Source organism: Taeniopygia guttata, chromosome 2 (genome assembly GCF_048771995.1).
Source record: "Taeniopygia guttata chromosome 2, bTaeGut7.mat, whole genome shotgun sequence".
In the NCBI taxonomy this organism is placed as follows: domain Eukaryota; kingdom Metazoa; phylum Chordata; class Aves; order Passeriformes; family Estrildidae; genus Taeniopygia; species Taeniopygia guttata.
In genome coordinates, this window is record NC_133026.1 from 90,903,073 (window position 1) to 90,920,913 (window position 17,841).

The 17,841-nt window shown below is 40.6% G+C and overlaps 1 protein-coding gene across 1 annotated transcript; it reads left to right on the forward strand.

Moving 5' to 3' along the window:
- The first annotated feature begins 35 nt into the window (after positions 1–35).
- On the forward strand, positions 36–16,445 carry CAVIN4 (caveolae associated protein 4). The gene is made up of 2 exons (XM_002189847.7): positions 36–815; positions 14,337–16,445. Exons 1-2 carry the CDS (start codon positions 405–407, stop codon positions 14,994–14,996), a joined length of 1,071 nt encoding a protein of 356 aa, XP_002189883.1. The 5' UTR covers positions 36–404; the 3' UTR covers positions 14,997–16,445.
- Positions 16,446–17,841: the final 1,396 nt, after the last annotated feature.

Below are 17,841 nucleotides of genomic sequence, written 5' to 3' on the forward strand. Positions count from 1 at the left end.
TTTGAATTCCCTCAGAGGAAAGCACTCCAGTAACATGAAAACAAAAGTAGATCTTTAAAAATATGCAAGTTTGCTTTCCTGCTTAATTAGCAAGTTACTTAACTTTCCTGGATTAACACTAATAACTTCATCAGTACAGAAGCGTGACCCTTTAAACGTATGTTCCTTTCCAGATATTGCTTCCTAATTTTAGGGGTTTCATGTTGCTGAAAGTATCTGAGCAATCATGTGTGGATATTTTGTAGTCAGAAGTATTTGACCAAGCTCCAGGAGTGGCGTTTCACGCCCTACTTTGAGCATCGCCGGAGCCAGCTGTCGCGCTGGCTCCCTGCAGCAGCGCCAGAATCGTTCTGGCAGGATCACCGAAACTTCGCCTCCCTCCAACCTGGCTGAAGGCAGGCAGAATGGATCGTCATGAAATCACCTCGGAAACTGACAAAACGCACCAAAATCGTCTCTCCAGTGTCATCGAGGAGGAGGAAGAGCAAGATGCAGCTTACACGATTGTGACAGTCCTGGACAAAGTAGCCAACATTGTTGACAGCGTGCAGGCGAGCCAGAAAAGGATAGAGGAGAAGCACAGGGAGATGGAAAATGCCATCAAGACCATCCAGATTGACATGTTAAAGCTTGCCCAGGCTCATGGCAATACAGGCTTCACAGTGAACAAGTTGCTGCAGAAAACCCGCAAAGTCAGCTCCACCATGAAGGAGGTGCGGGCACGTGTGGAGAGGCAGAGCACCAGCGTGCGGAAGGTGGAAGCAAAACAGGAGGAGATGCTGAGAAAAAACAAATTCCGGGTCGTGATCTATCAGGTAACCATGAACCTAATTTGTTGTGGTACTGTGGCCTTGCCACCTCCTCGGTGACTTCTGTAGGTGCTGGCTAACGAAGAAAAAGGTGCGGTCTGTCCAACATAGGAATTATTTTATGCTTTCTTTAACACTGATCTGTGCTCCCCAGTGCCTTTCAGTGTGAACCTACTGGCAGCAGCACACAGGGTCTATTATTAGTGTTGGTAGGTTTCTGAGCCAGTCGTGTAAGATTAACTGCAGATCAGCAAGGACTATTTGCTGCCTCTCCGAAGGGTAATATGAGGCAGGCCCTGTAAATCTTGTCATACAAACCATGCCTGACATTCACGTCTGTTATTTTTTTCACCGTATTAGGTAGAAGTGCAAATAGCAAAAGTGTTTTCAGGCTCCCTGAAATGCAGACTTTCTTCTAACACTAATTTCAAAGCATGGCTTGTTTAACTTGCAGTGTTGCCCAGGCTATCATACTGCTGACAAATTGGGACTTTTTTCACTGTCTCAGTCTATAGCAGTATATGTACAAACAAAGGCTCAGACCCACAAACCCTGCAAGACAACAAATACCCCCTTGGGTGGTCTACCTTGGAAATGGTTTAACACAGCACTGTTCTTTAAATCACAGTGGGCAAGGAAATCATATAGTTTCTTTCACTGACCTTATTCTAGGATGTTCATTGTACATTAAAATAATTGTATTTGAAGGGAAGTTTCATGAAACAGCATGGTATCCCTTGCATCTGTACAAACACCGCAGACAGCTCTGGGGTCTTGTCAATGAATGCTGTGAAATACATTTGGTCTGATCCTGCCTTTGCTGGAACTTCCCAGCTTCCCAGGTCAGTAGAAAGTAAGAGTGCTTGATATTTTGCTCCTTTTTTACCAGCAAGTTGCTAAAGCGTCTTTCAAATGAGTTGTATTCCTCATTAGGCGTTCTTGAAAATACCACCCCTCATGAGTAATACAATGCACCTCCATCACTCTTTTACACTCTGATCTTGCAACTGTTTGTACATAAATGACATCATTTGCAATGAATGGGGCTGTGTGTTTCACTGAGTTTATTCATCACAGTGAACAGATGACAAATTCTTCATAACCTAGCTTTCTTAAATAGTTCATTTTCCACTACTGGGAAAAAATAGCTGAAAAAAATAGAAAAGGCTGAAGGTAGGGAATATTACCTCTTTAATGTTATGTTAGAACCATATACAGCCAAATTGTGCCTCCCAGATTTTCTGACTGAATGACTTACTATGGTTGTTCAGTAGAAAGTACAGGCCAAATCTGTCCTATTATTATCATTATTGCAAGCTGCATCATCATCATGGAATAGAAAACAGGCACTTTCACTTTTTGCTTGCAAATCATTTCCTAGCTAAAGGTAATAAATCTCTGTGACTCCCCTGGCTAATGACATAATGCCATTTCATTGATGGACCTTTACCATAATGACTGCAGCAGAATCAATGCTTTTAAAATATTTTTTCTTAAAACAGTATTCATTACTTGATGTAAATTTTTCTGCTAGCAAGGCATGAGCTGTTGTCTATTAAAAAATATAGTAAAATATGGTCAAAATGGATTTACATGCAAGTGTATTTTCAGGTATTTAATACAAAAGGTGGGTCTTCCAATGTGTGCTTTCCCTAAGAATCACCTTCAGTAGGAGTTCATGATCTCTGCTGATTTTGCTGGACAAGAATGACCTGCACCCTGTTCTGTATGTTTAGTTCTTAGGTGGTACTTTTCAGGAAGGGAAACAGCATTTTTTCTCGTCTTTCTGGTTTCCTCTTCCTAGCATGGTTTAAAACTGTCAGTGAGAATATGAATGACTCCCTCCTTAATTTCCATCCCTTTTGTAAGGTAAATTGACCAACCTTTTCCCACTTGCACAGAGGAGAGGCAGATACGTGGATCCCTCTAGGATCCACCATGTAACACTTTTCTGGAGAGGGATAATTGCAGCACTGCATGAAACCTGCAGTCTAGGTAGGCAAGAGCACATTGCAACTTCAAGGCACAGGTACACTAACAAAGGTCTCTTTCACACAAGTGCAGTGATTTTCACACCACTGATTTGCACACTGGTGCAGTGCCAAGACCTGAATGACTGGAGCTTGGCTAGGATTAGTGGGAGTCTGTTAATAGCTACGGAACCAGCGTACTCCCTGTGCTGTACGTTACAAATGGATATAACCAAGTTGTTTACTCTGTGGCTGTGATTGACTGCTCTTCTGCAGAGAGGTGTTTTTTTCTGATGAACTATTTAGAACATTGTGATGGGGCCAATGACCCGTGTGTTGCTGGCATGGAATCTTTACATGGGCAAGCACATGTGGGTTTTAGTTTTAACTTTTGCCAGAACATCAGTGTATGAAGAAAAAGGAAACACCAATTAAATACTAAAGATTTCCTTTCAAGTGGATAGCTTTGATCTTATCATTGATGGAGGGAGTAGGCAGGTTGAAAAGGATCATTGGCTAAAGGAGATTGTCCCAAGAGATCTCAGCAATGATGAAAGGAGTTGGCAATATCCTCACATTAAAAAAAGACAAAGTGATCATCCTTGAGCAGAGCGATTAGGGAATTGAGGGCATTCATTTTTAGAAGGCCATGTGGTTGAGGAAAAGATTTGGTAGCAGGCAGCTCTCCTCCCTAGGCTGACTGCATGATTAAAAATGCCAGGTTACTTCAGACTTTCTAGTGAAGACTTTGACCCTGGAGTGCTATGTGACCTGAGATTATAGTAGGGAATAAAAAGGATGTTGTAGGTTGTACAGGTCACTGCTCATTTCTGTTCAGTAACCAGCTGTAAGAGCTATCATTTCGCTGAAGTCAAAGAGCATTTAACAGTTTAAATAATTCTGACTAAATTATTCAGAAATTACAGGGGATTTTTTTTTTCTTTTACCCTGAATGAATTTGTTTCATTTGCTTTTCTGCATGTCCTGCAAGTCCTATTTTAAATGGAACTGTATAGGCACCAGAAAGTCCATGTTACTGTTACTGGGCTTTCTGTCTATTATTACTTCACATAAGCACCATAAATGAGCAACTACTTCCTATGAAGTGGCATGTGCATTTGTTTCATTCACTGCTGTCTGACGTTAAAATTAATGGATGTGTCATAAACTAAGATTATGGCTTGACTGACCTACACCTAGGGTTACAACTGATTTGTTTGCCCTGCGGTTGCTTCACTGCACACACAGAGGCTCACAGAAGCAGTCTTGTGTATGCCTCTGATATTATGCATAAATAAGTTAAAATGTATGTGTCTTGTCTTGCCCACTGACATTCTGTGGTTATAATGACTAGGACCGTAAGAATGGTGAGATCAAGATGGGGATAATAATATGGAAACCTGAGGTAGAAGCACCTTCATCTGAAGTGGCAGTAGAAATCAGGGTGTCATGAGCTCAGAAGATTGCCATTAATTTGGTACCATTTGGGCATAAGAAAGGCAGGCTCAAAAATGGCCCTGCAGAACAAAATCCTTAGTAGAATGGAGTTAAATAGCTCACCCAGAGCAGACTGTGTTAGGTGGCTCGTATTTGATCATTTTTCTATTTTGCAGAAACATAGGAGGTCTTATCCTTTCTCATATTTATGTACCTGGTATCTTACCTCATAACAGATAGTCTGGAAAAACAACAGGTGGCAGTGCATTGTGTTGAAATGTGAAGTGAAGCTTGCAATGGGATTCTGAGGTGTGTTTCTGTCTTTGTCAACTGTGTAATATCTTCCTTGAAAATCTTGATACAGAAAAGGTGTGATACTAAAAAAATGTGATCAAAATTAGAAGCTGTCAGTTCATAGAAAGAAATACAGACAAGAAACCAAATTACTTTTACAGCTGGAATAATGTTGATTTTAGTGTACATGGTGCTAATTCCTGTACTTTTAGTTCTGATCTGAAACCATAAATGGATGTCTTCAGTGCTGAAGACAACAGGGTCTGGACAAAACTGCCTTCTATAACTCATGGGAAGAGAGGAAACGCAAAATGTTATTAAAGTGCAGCCTGAAAACTTAATGGGAAAAAAAACAGTGTGAATTGACTGACTACCTCTGACAGCAGAACACTGGCCTCAGCAGCCCAGCGACACAGGGCCTTTGTTGGAGTCTTGTGGCAGAAACTCTAAAAATATTTTTACAGCTGGGATAGGTAATTGCCTTTGCTGAGAAAACAGAGAATAAAATAAACCCAATTATTGTGTCAGAGAGTGTCATGAGAGCCCTTTGTTTGCATTGTCTAGCCCAGTGCTCCAGTTCAAAGTGCAGGGCTGGCCCCGTGCTGTGCAGCAGCTACTCATGGAGAAGCTCTCAACCAGCTAAAGAAAAACTGTGTTTCTAGTTACATGTTTTCAAGGAAAGAGGAGAAAGAAAAAGTTTAAAAAGTTATTAAAAAACAGACACTGGGCTGCTTCTGTATTTCTAAAATGAAATTGTTTGCATATTTCACAGGACTTTGTCCATACAAGCTGGACTCAACACCATTGGATCTGGTGCCCCCAGACCCGTTTCTTTGGGATGATCCTCACAAGGGGACAGGCTGTCCCCTTCACAGAGCTGCCATTGATTTTTCTCCACCTATTAGCAATGAGTGGTGGAAACAGCTGATCTTAATTTACATTTGCACTGGATGCAGCTGTTCAGGGCTTCCCTTGGGGTTGCCCTGCAAGTCAGCAGAGGAGTGCAGTTACAACATGAGCCTCCTGTGTCGTGCCTCTTCTCCCTGGTCCTAGAGGCTGCTCGGAATTGTCACCAGGAACTGTGGCTGGCTGCTGTGGGCATATGCATATCTTAGAATGCAATCACAGAATCACTTAGATTGGAAAATTCCTCTTGAGATCATCAAATCCAGTTGTTCAGCTAAACCCTTCATTCCTGAGGCACAGATTTGGGAATGGACTTGGTTGGGGACATGCAGCTGGGATTCATGTTCTCAACACTACTAAAGATAGCTGAACCTTGCAATTATTCCCTTACTACAGGAAAAAAGTTGATCAAAACAGCACAGGAATGGAGATGAGGAAATTTTGAAGTCAAAACCAGGAAGTTTAGGATCTGGGACAGGACTCATCTCGCCAGGCACTAATTAGACCTTAGTAACACAGATGTTTGTACTTTGGCCTGTATTCCTTTCCAAGTGGAGAGAAGTGTGTGGAACCTGATTCTCCCAGCCTGTTGTAGTCTTCTACTTCTGGATACAGCTCCTACTTTATAAGTATCTGCTCTCCCATATAGTTAAAATGTTGTCCAGAAATGTGTTCATATGGAGTTCTCACTTGTACTTGAGAACCCTTCTCTGGTCTAGCTGACTTGTAGGAGCAGTCACCATGTGATGAATGAATGAATCAAAACATTACTAATTTTTTTTTTCCCATCACACCTTGTGATGCTTTTTCCCCTTCACTTGCAAGGGGCTTTTAGAAAACTTGGAAATGAGGAATTTCACCAGTTTGATTGCAAGCCTGCAAACTGACCTGCAGAGCTATTCCCTGGTCTAGTTCCATAAAGCAATAGCAAAGCAGAGAAAGTGTGAAGCTTTTGTTTTCCCCTGAAGCTGCAGTCGTTCTTTTTATGCAGCATGTGGTGGCCTGGAGCCAAGGGCTTCTCCAGTGATGTGGTGTAACTGGGAACTGGTTGCTCATTGACTGCTGCAAGTCACAATGATAATGGGAAAATAAGATGAGTTCCTTTGTAGTCATTGTGTGCTGGTGGTTGAATTAATGAATTTCTGTCAGAATTTAAATAAAAGGGATGTGTATTAGGCTTCACAAAAGAGAAATGAGGGGAGTTGACTGTTCCAAACAGTTTTTTCATTGTGTAAAAATAATTCCAAATGCAGCAACTGCACTTAGCCATAAAGTCTTATATGCTGAAGTGATAAAATTTCTTAGGTGGCCTTTTAAAATAAGCCTGTTTCTCTCTCATCTGAGCAGTTTTTTGGCCTGCTGTCAGAGAATCTGAAATTACATATTTGCAGAAGAAATGAGGGGATCGCTTGAGATTTATAAAGCTTCACTCTTAATTGTTAGAATATGAGTAAAAGTACTGAATGATTTGTAATTGGTTATTCATCAGTGGTTTCATGTTGATTTACAGCGCAATTTCAAGGAGGTGTTTTAATGATTTACCTTGGCCAACAGTCTGAATAACAAATCATTCATCCAACATGCAAATTTCTAAGATTTGTTTAAAACATTGTGGTAATGCAGTTTCCTGCCCATAAGCTGCCCATCGTTTGCATCCCCAGTTGTCATAGACACAGCAGCAATGCCAGAGCAGGCGCTGGGTAGCCTTTGACCATTTTGTTGCTTCGTGCTCTGCCTCAGAATTGTCAGGTGATCACCAGTCAATCCCATCTGTGCTTGTGTTAATCATCACCTGCACTTTTCTTGTCATACACCCCAAGGCTGAAAGATCATTTGCTATGACCTTTTCCCTGTGCAACACAATGACTCCAGGTTATGGAGTTTCATCAGTCTCTCCTCCTTGCTTATGCTGTGAGCAGTCTCTTTAAGACCATTTTGAGTCTTGATTGTATATATACAGTACATAAGTATATATATACATATATGTCAGTTCAGATATATAAAAATGAATTATTTATTTAGTAATTCTGATTTGATGAGGTTTTTTTTATTTTAAAAAGCTTTGTTCTGCTAAAGTATTGATTGAAATTAGGTAATATTTGAGAGCTACTAACTGTTGCCTTTAGATAACTGTTTAGAGTTACATTTTCAAGCTATTTGGAAAGAGAGCACAAAACCAGTTTATAGCATTTCTTGCAAATATTTATGTGTAATACAGTACATTACCTTTTTTCCTCTCTGCAAATTTTGGAAGCACAGTCTGAGTTTTGAAATACTAAGCTTTGAATACATATACCAAAAAACACAAAAGGACAAGGAATGTAAAGCTCTTGAACTGGCTATATTAATTAAAATGCCCTCATATTCAATTTTTTTTTCTTTTCAACTGACATAGTAAAATTACTGGGGAAATTATAATTTTAAATGTTCATGAACTTAAGTATTGTTTTACAGTGATATTATGTCGCTGCTTCGCTTAACAAATGAACTCTAAATGAAAAACACACATCTTCTTAAGGAAAATAAAAGTACTGCTGCTATTAATTATTGATCCTATCTGTGCTCCCAAAGAGTGGAAATTTAGCTAGTAAGTTTATGAGGGAATCTTTTCAACAAATCTTTTTTCTTTTCCCAGCCTGGCATCCTTGCTGAAGGCATGACATTCTTCCACCAGTCCCCTTTGGCTCCCTAGTGCAGCAGTAAGGGAAGGTTGCTTTTAGAGTCAACCTGACCTTTGCCAAAGCACCATGGCTGCAAAATACCTGAGACATTGCTAAACAATTTGCTCTGCCATTTCCACCTTTCTCTTCCCAGAGAAGAGGAGAGCCTGACTATGCAGACAGGGTTATCAAGCAGGCACATCCTGAAAGAGCCTCTTTTCCCCTGCATGTTTCATCTATCTGAGCATTGCCACCTTGAGAGTCTCATAGGGTTGACTAGAGGTATTGCCACATTTAAGATTATTTACATACTGATTTTAAGGTTTCAGCACGGTGGAGAAGTCAGCATGTTTCCCTTTGCATGGTTGAGGAGCAGGTGCATTAGCCTTCCCTCATAAATGCTTTACTATAGCCTATGGGAAAAAAAAAAATCCTACTGCTTTGATCCCTTCCTTGTGGTTAGAAGATGCCCAGAGTGCCTGCAGACTGGTTATTGTTCCCTCCCATGGGTGCTTAGCCACCAGAATTTTGGCAGCTGATGGAAAGCTTGAAGAGCAAAAGGAGGGTTTGAAAGACATGGTCTATGTCCCCTTGAAAATTTTCTAATTGTGAATGAAACTGAAATGAGAGCAGGGGGTGAAAATGCCAGCGATGGAGTCATGCTGGTCTCCTTCATCAAAGCTGAGGGTTACTTATATATTTACTTTGTATTCAGCTAGGCCCTTAAGAACTCAAAATTTTTTGGCTAGGCATATTTGAGAGGTTAAATACTAAAAAAAAGAGGAAAAAACAAAGTTCAGTTTAAATGCTTTCTTAGTAAACTTGCCATGCCAGGGGCTTCACCAGCCACTCCTGAATAGTTTGACTGCTCTGTTATGATGTTATACCTCTAAGTTTTGTATGTTAAAGTTTTTCCTTAAGCAGTGGATCTAACTACCTGTCATGGTTTGACGCTGGCACAATGCCAGCGCCCCATGAAAATACAACCTACCAATCAACTGCTGTGAAATGTGATCGAGAACAGAGCAAAGTAGGCCAAACTTAACAACAAAGGAAAGACTTTATTACACTACTACTAATAACATAAAGGGGAAGAAAAAGAAAAAAAAAAACCACACAGACTTCAAAATGAAAACCTTCCAAAACATTCCTCCTCCCACCACCCAACTCCAGCATACCACAGCGAGACCCATTTAGATCCTTGATCCAGTTTTCACCCTTCAATAAAATCAATACTGAATCTATCGGGGAAGAGAGGAATCCCCCTTGCACCACAGACCCCCAGGAAACACAGCTGCCACCTCTTGTGTTTCCATGTCACACGTGGCACTGCCCAGACACACCGGCCAGTGTGACACTCTCCTCTCCATGTCACAGTGCTCTCACCACCGTGCATGGACAGAGACTGCTTATAGGGCCCCTTTAAGGATGCTTTGCCAAGGACCACCAGGAACAACAGTCCAGTATCGCAATTCAGGACTAGAGTCCCCCCCATTTTCCCCTGGGGCCGAGGGTCCAAAGACAGAGATCTCCTTCTCTTCTTCTCTGAAGATGGAGGGCATCGTCATACCCTCCTCAGCTCTCTCTCTGTCCATTCCAGAACTGGTAGTTGCTGAAGAAGGTCTCTTGGCTCACCAGTGCATCCCCCTAAAATGCAGTCCCTCTTGAAAGAAGGAGTGGTTCAGTCTATGGTAAACAAGCAGAGTCCAGCCAAAAGCCACTCCATCATCTCCCCCCAACCTTCTTCTCTGAACATCTGGGGTCCCAGTCTGTCTCTCTTTCCTTCAAATTGAGGAGGAGTAATATTTCATAAAGCCTTCATTTCACAGGAAAGGGTTAAAATTCCCGGACTCCCCGGACGGCTGCAATCTCAGCCCAGGACTCCGTCTCCAGTCTCCCACGCTGGGCATCTTCCCCCCCCCTTCTCCTTCTCCTCTGCCGGCAAACTCCCAGGTGTCTGCTGGCTCTCTATCTCTTTTCTCTCTAGCTTAGGGCAGGAAGGAGGAACAAAGACATCCCAGATGTTCTCCACCCTTCCATCCGCAGGAGCTGGCCCAGCTCGGTTCCGATCCTTCATCCCCTGGCCTACCTCTGCAGGCCGCATGGCTCCCCTCCCCCACCCAGCCTGGGCTGGGGGGGGAGGTCCGTACCTTGCCATGACCGGAACCAAAGAAGGACGAGTCCTCCTGGGAATTCCGCTTTTAACCCCTCTGTGTTCTCAGAGGCGTGTCCACCTTCAATTGGTCACCCCAAGTGTCAGTATCCAAACCTGACCCCTGACTGGATTGACCTCTTCCTTCCAAAAAAATTTCTCTTCCCGTGTCAAACCATGACACTACCTTGCAACTACAACTGCAAATGTCTCCAGGATTTTCCATTACCATTCAACCAATTATTTCGGTCCCTTCTTTGCTACCACAAAACCTGAAGTCTTTCTCTCTTCAGGCTTCATGTCCTTCCAGACAGAAGAATTTCTCCAAAATATTTCCAGTTTCAACACACCATCTAATCTGACTCCTTTCTCCCCTCCCTCCTCCTACACCCATTCATAACACACAACCCCTCTTCTCAGCCTCCTTGTCCCCTGATAACATTCAGCTCTACAAGCAACGTACCTGAGCCATGACATGCTTGCTTGAAATAGATGTCAGCTTAGGGTGGGGACAGACAGAATGACTCAGAACACAGCCAGTGTTCTGCTCTTCTGGCAGAAGAGCACTTACTTCTTTGTGTCAGAACCCAGCTCCATTCTCTAATTGGTGGAAATTGCCCAAATGTGTTAGTGGAGGGACCACGTAAGGGTGAGAAGGTGGGAGATGCATAATACGAGCATGTGTGTTACACTTCTTGTACAAATTGAAGACAACTTCCAAATCAAACACTTTCATGACAGATTTACCAATGTTTTTCTTTGAAGAGAAAGAAAAAATATTGTTCTGTTTGAAAGGTCTGTTTCCAGTGTGTTCAGTGGTGGATAACTTTTCAGGGGATTATGGCCAATGAGCAATTATGGCAAACAAACAAAGCAGGACCACCACTCTGCAGGTGCTCCTTCTAGGAGGAGTGATGAAAAGGAAAGGGAATGCTCAGCTTCCACTGATTTGTTTTCTGATTCTGGCCTGTGCATGTCTTTGTTGTTGGCCAGTAGATAAGGCAAGCAGAGTATATGTCCTATGTATTAATCAATAGACAGTCCCTATGACTGCATGCCTCTTTCTTCAAGAAATCATGTTAAAAATAATTGACTTCTTGGTATAATATTTTACTGTGAAATAATCTTCTGTCCTCATTTTAGACCCTCCCTTACCTCCCTTGAGTGGTGGTGGTGGGTTCTTCCTAGCAAAATGCTTAAGCAGATTTTTAACAAAAAGCTTGAAAGCAGCAGCATCAATGGCTCAAGTCCCTTCTCACCCTCCCCAAAGATTGGACTGCTCAGTCCTGGTATTCCCAGTCTCATCTGCTTTATACACAAGGAGGAAGTTCTCACCCAATTAAGGACTTTGTTCTGTGCTGCTGAAATCAGTAGGTGTTTGATCTTTTGGTTTTAGTGAGCTTATAAAGGAGCTGGTAGCTATATGCTTTGACTCTGTTTCCTTCTTGGTCTTAAAGTTTCTTGTTCCTCCCTTAGGAAGGATGAGCTCCTCTCTTCTCTCTGCCCCACAGATAGCTAACGATAAGAAGAAATGAGTTAGAAGCAGGAGAGAGAGAAATAAAGCAGATGAAAAAGCTCACCTACTGAGCCTAAATCACTGAATTTTTATTCTGAAACCTTCCCAACATGCTAGACGGGCTCAGTAATACTTTCCACTTCGGTAACATCCAGAAATCTTGAGAGGAGATAGAAACTCACACTAATGTTTTGCCTTGCTACATTTGATTCTGCAAGATGTGTGCAGAGACCAAGGAAAAGAAGAAAATCAAAGATTTGGCAAAGTTCATGCTGAATGAAAATGTTTCTCAGGATCTGCATGCAGCTCTAGTTTTTGTGTCTCATCTACAAGATCTTCATCTCACATGTTCTTGCTCATAACTCCTGATTTGAACACGTGTAGGAAAACTACAGTGCTCTCTTCTGTAGCTAACAGACTAAAGGTAAACACAATAAAAATCTGGCAGTTGACAAAAACTACAGACAAATTCTTCTTCCAGAGGAAGACAAATATTTCAGAGAAAATAGTGTCTCTGCCTTCTCTCCTTTTAAAAAGTAATCTTCATATGAAAGCCGTATTCCTCTCCCCATATTGTATTCATCTGTATGTACTGAAATTTCAGAACATTCATTCTGGAAATATTTCTGTTACCATTTCAGCTGAAGGAGTGGGGTATAATTTAAAAACTTTGAGGAATTACTATCCAGCTGTGTTTTTAATTTTAGTTAATTTTCAGGAAAAAGAGATTATGTTTATGTGTAGAAATCTTTATATAATTAATGTTAATTTGCACGTTAATGAAGATTATTAGCAAAGCATTGTAGTTTTGTTCCTGCTGACTTTGACAGATGAGTTGAACAACACTCTGCTGTAATCAATGTAACATAATTTGTCCCTATTTTTTCTAAGCATTAACAACTATTTTACTAGAAGGTTTTTATTGAAGACAAGGCATGATGAGAGACTCTTAAGTGGGCTTAGTGGGCTTTATCTGTCAAATAGCTCGATGTATGTTATTTTATGTATTGCTAGCACACAGTAAAATAACATGACTCACTACTAATGAGTCACTGTAAAAAATGGAAGACATCTTTTTGACTGGAAAGAGGTTCACAGCAAAATATTCAGTTAGCCTTACTTGCTATTCATGGGTTCATAGCTTCAATCTCTCTCCTATTGTCTCCATTAGGATGATAATACTAAGGGTAGAGTCCTGATACTGCCACGCCTCAGAAATCAGCTGAAGTAGTTAGTACTAATGAGAAACAGCTTAGACAAGTGCCATGCAGCTGTTGTACATACAGCTGTTTGCACCCCAAAGGGCTGCTCCTCCTGGGAGAAGAGCACAGGCATGTGCATGTAAACAGCTGGTAGGGAAGAAGGGGGTGGCACTATCTCGTACCCCACTTACAAATTACAGTTTTTCTACTCTGCATGCACTGCACTTCTAGATAGAAGTAACTCACTGACACTGAGCTGCAAATTTGTACTGTCCATGCAGATCAGGGAACTTTCATAGGAGATTCTCCCTGTTCAGATAAATCCTTCATTGCCATAAACATTTTTCCTTTTTTTTTTTCTTGGATGTCCTTAACCACAAGCTCATTCTTGGTAAATTTTTTGTTTACTGTGGACAGTTTTTGGAAGTCTTCCATGTTTTTGAGCTTTGAGCCTCTAGAAATTTTTCCTTGGAAAGGCTGCATTAATTCTTAGGGCTAAGATATCTAGGATAGTCACCATTTCCAAGCATGCTGCTGATGAACATTAGATATGTCATATAAATATATAATTCTGCATTCTCAAACAGACCACCAAATTCACCACAGGAGACAGAGGTGCTTGCTCAGGAATACCATTCATTTCCAGATGGAACAAATCATGTTCACCTCAGTGATGGTGCAGGTGCTGAAAGAATTGTGTGTTACTGGGTTTACGAAATAACATCTTCCTGCTTTACTGATTTGTCCCCTTGTGCAGCCAGCCCATGTAAGTCAATATGTTGGGGTTCATTCCCTTCTGGGCAGCAACAGCAGTGTTTGCTAAGTTGTAAACAGTCAAAAATGCACAATTGTCTTGCTAACAGTAGTAGACTGAAGCTACTCATATCATTGAGGCATTTGCTTGGACAGTGGACAGCTGATGCCAGCCCAAGAGCCTTTTTTGTCTACAGTGGCTGCTTTTAGTGGTGAGGAATGATGGATTTAGGTTTGATGCAGAGATGAAGATAAGCTCAAAAAAGAAAAAAAAAAAAAAACAAAAAACAAACAAACAAAACAGCACCTAGGCAAGTCTGGTCTGGTCTGAAAACCATTAGAGGCCAGGACTCATAGGACCATTGCATTAATTAATTTCAGATAGAATCATAGTGAAAAGCAATCTTTAACGAGGGATATAATATCTTTAGAGAACCTAGCACAGATTTCTTTTGCGATTTGTGTTCTGCATAGATTGAGTACAATGGTACAAGCCTACCTTACTTTGTTACAGTATTATATTTCAGTTAGCACTAATTAACTGCAAGCCAACCAAAAAAAAAAAAAAAAAAAAGCTTGAACCACCATCTTTTTGAAACACACTTGCTGGAACATGACTCTCTGCTTTTATTCACAGGAGGAAACCGAGTGTCCTTCATCTCTCTCTGTTATCAAAGAGATGACAGCAGCTGAAACTATAGAGGATGATTTCTTCCCACCTGATGATCTGTCTTCTGATGAAGAATATTATATTGAAGAAAGCAAAGCAACCAAATTCAAGAAATCGGGCATGAGGCGCATTGATGACATCAAAAAGGCATTTTCAAGGGAAAATATCCAAAAGACAAGACAAAACTTTGGCAAGAAGGTAAACAGGCTTCAAACTAGGATAGTAACCCCTGAGAGGAGAGAGAGGATCAGGCAGTCAGGAGAAAGACTGAGACAATCTGGGATAAGGATCAAGAAAACCATTTCACAAGCTGCTCCAACAAAGGAGACATTCAAGATCCATAAAAAAAGTAAAGAACGAACAGGAGCTGAAGGTCAGGAGGGGATCCAGGAAGCCAGTGTACACATCGCCTCTGAGCTCCCAGCAGCAGAGCCCTTCACTGAAGAAATCTCTTACACAGAAGTGATCACTAAGGTAAAGAAAGACAAGAATAGTGCAACAAAAGGTGCTTCCCAGTCAACTGAAATAGGGGTGACTATCCCAGAAGTTGTCCTTAAGCAGGAAAGAAAAGAAGGAGAAGGAGGTGATGATGATGTCCCTTTGCTGGACCTAAAGCAATCAGTATAAGGAGTCAAGGAGCACATGCCCCATACTGTCCTCACTGAGCAAGAGAGAACAGTATGTATGTACTCACTCAGCTTTAGAAAAATGTGTGAATTTGTGTTATATCACAAACCATGTTGGTGTTGTTCTGCCATCCACATAGATGTCTGTAGTGTTGTCTTCCTGACAGAAGTCAAGCCATGCAAACTGAATGAAGGGGCTCCCCCTCTGTCTCGGTGTGCCGATAGCCATCATTAACCCAAATGGAACTCACAATGTCAAAGGGAGATGGGAATCTGCTGCATTTCCAGGATTGATTTAGCAGTCACTTTACAGCCTAATCACTCTCATTGTTTCATGTACAACAGTATAAAATTTATTTCCATTATGTTATACCAACTCATCTAATCAGAAAACAATAGCAAAGCTATTACTTCATATTAGCAAAAGGAAGAACTATGAAAAATGTCATTTAGCTGTACAAGTATTATCACTTAAGGACCCTTGCAGAAAAAGCAGGAAGAGCATATTCCTGCTTTACCCATGGTATGAAAAAATGTGGCAGGAACTATAGAGTTTTGAGTAAATTGGGGGTTTTGTTCTTAGTGGAAAAGAGAAACTCTTGAAATTACAGGTTTTTTCCAGACTTCTGGAATAGGAAGGTTCATTGTAAGTAAGCAACGTGTTTTGTGCATTTATGGAGTAAGAATAAAAAAGAAGACACATTAAATATAGAATAGCAGGAGGAAAAAGGAAAGAGGTACCATATTCATGTTTCGGAAAGAAGAGATTGTGAGAAAGGCAATAATATGAAGCAGTAAAAGTGGAATAAGATGAATGCGTAGGTTCTGGATAAATTGAGAGAAAAATTAGAATATTATAACTACAGTTTTCTTTAGATCTTTTAGAAAACTATTATTCTTTACAGAGGATCATAGGGTTTATGAGCATAACTGACCAGACAAGGGAATTGTTTTGTTTTCCATTCTCTGTGTTTTTTCCAAGCTTCACCGCAATTAAAATCTATTCTTCAAAGTCACAGATGTACAGGGCCAATCCATAACCCAATTCTTTTTTTCCCATCATCATCATTATTGACCAGTCACAGCCTCAGGGATTATGAGACAGACACCCTTTGGACTATGGAATGCTGTTTATTTGCAACTCTCAGGAGCCAGTGCCCTGACATCAGATATGTTTGTAAACATGACTGCTATGCTGACATGGGTGCAGGACTGTATTGCTTTCTTCATTCTTAAATGGAGTTGCCTTCAAAACACTTACCTAAAGCAATGTTAGTCATTACTATCTGTGTGAAACTTGTACAATACTGCCAAAAGCTGTATGATTGTATTTAATATCTCGGGTTCATTTTAACAGAAGAGCATAACTTGTTTATCTATATACATTGTTTGAAGACTTCCAGCTAATTGTTAATCTATCATTCAAATATAATTAGTTTGATTTCAAGTATTCTGCCTGCCAGTTCTTTCATTTAGATTGGTGTACATCCCACTTGAAATGAAAGACCTTTAGCAATAGTAACTAGGGAACACTGGTTGGGGAAGGTCAATGTTTTACTGTATTAGTGACATTTCAAATCCAATTAATGTTGTTACATTGGGAGCAGCAACTCCACTGAGTGGAAGGGCAGGAGATGGGGAAAGGAACACATTTCTGTCAACAGCAAATTGTTCATCTCCACTCTACTATAATCACATGCAAAAAGGAAAGAGCATTTTGCTTGTAGGATATATTGAAGGTTTTGTTTGGTGTTCTCTACTAGTGATAAGAAGCCTTTTTGGAGCAAAGTCACTTTATGTTCTTCAGTTCTGTGTAAAACTCTAGCTATCTTCAGTGAAATATGCATGATTTTTCTGGTTCTTCAGTCATATGGTCTGCATTCTGTTCTGCAAGATTTGGCATTTTTCTCAACTGATAAACAGGGTTTAGTTATTGAAATGAAAATGTTGATGTTCAAATAAGATATTTCTTTGCATTTTTATACAGCAGAACACTATGTGATAGAACATCATTGCCTGTAGATTTTCTTCATATAGCATTTAATTTTCTCATTTTGCTTGACAAAGTAAAGAAGTCGTGCCGTTTCCATGGAGCATATCATGTAACATCAGATATAACCTCTATCAAATATCTATTTTTTAATGTTTACTTCTATCTTCAGTTGGTCAGAGGATGATTTGTTTCATAGCAAGCAGTGAGTTCCTCAGCTGTGCAAAATATTTCAAGTATTACACTTTTTATTTTAAATTACTATCACTGTTAAATTACTATCACTGTTACTGACCTGACTTTTACATGTACCAGGAGATCAAAGTTAAATTACTCCATATCCCCTCGTAAAGGTAGGGGATGGAGTTTGCACTATGGTTTGCAACCTCAGTTTCTGTGGAACAGCACAGACCTTTGCTGCTTGAAGTCTCCCCCATGTTTTTCATAATTTCCAAGATCAGTGATCATGAAGCCAAATCCTTCAGCCTTCCCAGAAAAAAAATTCTCAGTGAAATTGGTTGATGTACAGCTGCTCTGCAGGGAGGTCTGGTGTACTTCTTTTGAACAGTTGGTTTTACTTGAAGAGATAAATCTTGCCAGCACTGTTGCTCCTAGCTAAATGGAAAAAAAGGGACCCTGTCCCTGTCTGCTCTGTTTTCCAAGAAGAAAGCTGGCACTCTGTACTTCATAGTGGGTGTGGGTGTGAATATCAAACTTCCTCATGGAATGAGCCCCGCAATTGCAAACTGCAGAGTAAAACTGGCTATGCAAAGGGATGAACTACTTTCTTAGACACTTGCTATACAAATATTAAAAGTGTTTACAAGGAGAAAAAAAATAGTAACAAAGTCCTGAC

What these genes read in the sequence shown, in the direction of transcription:
- CAVIN4 (XM_002189847.7), top strand. Translation starts at nt 405, where the DNA reads ATGGATCGTCATGAAATCACCTCGGAAACTGACAAAACGCACCAAAAT. An exon ending in TCCGGGTCGTGATCTATCAG is followed by an intron (nt 816 to 14,336) that starts GTAACCATGAAC and finishes TTTTATTCACAG; the next exon opens with GAGGAAACCGAGTGTCCTTC.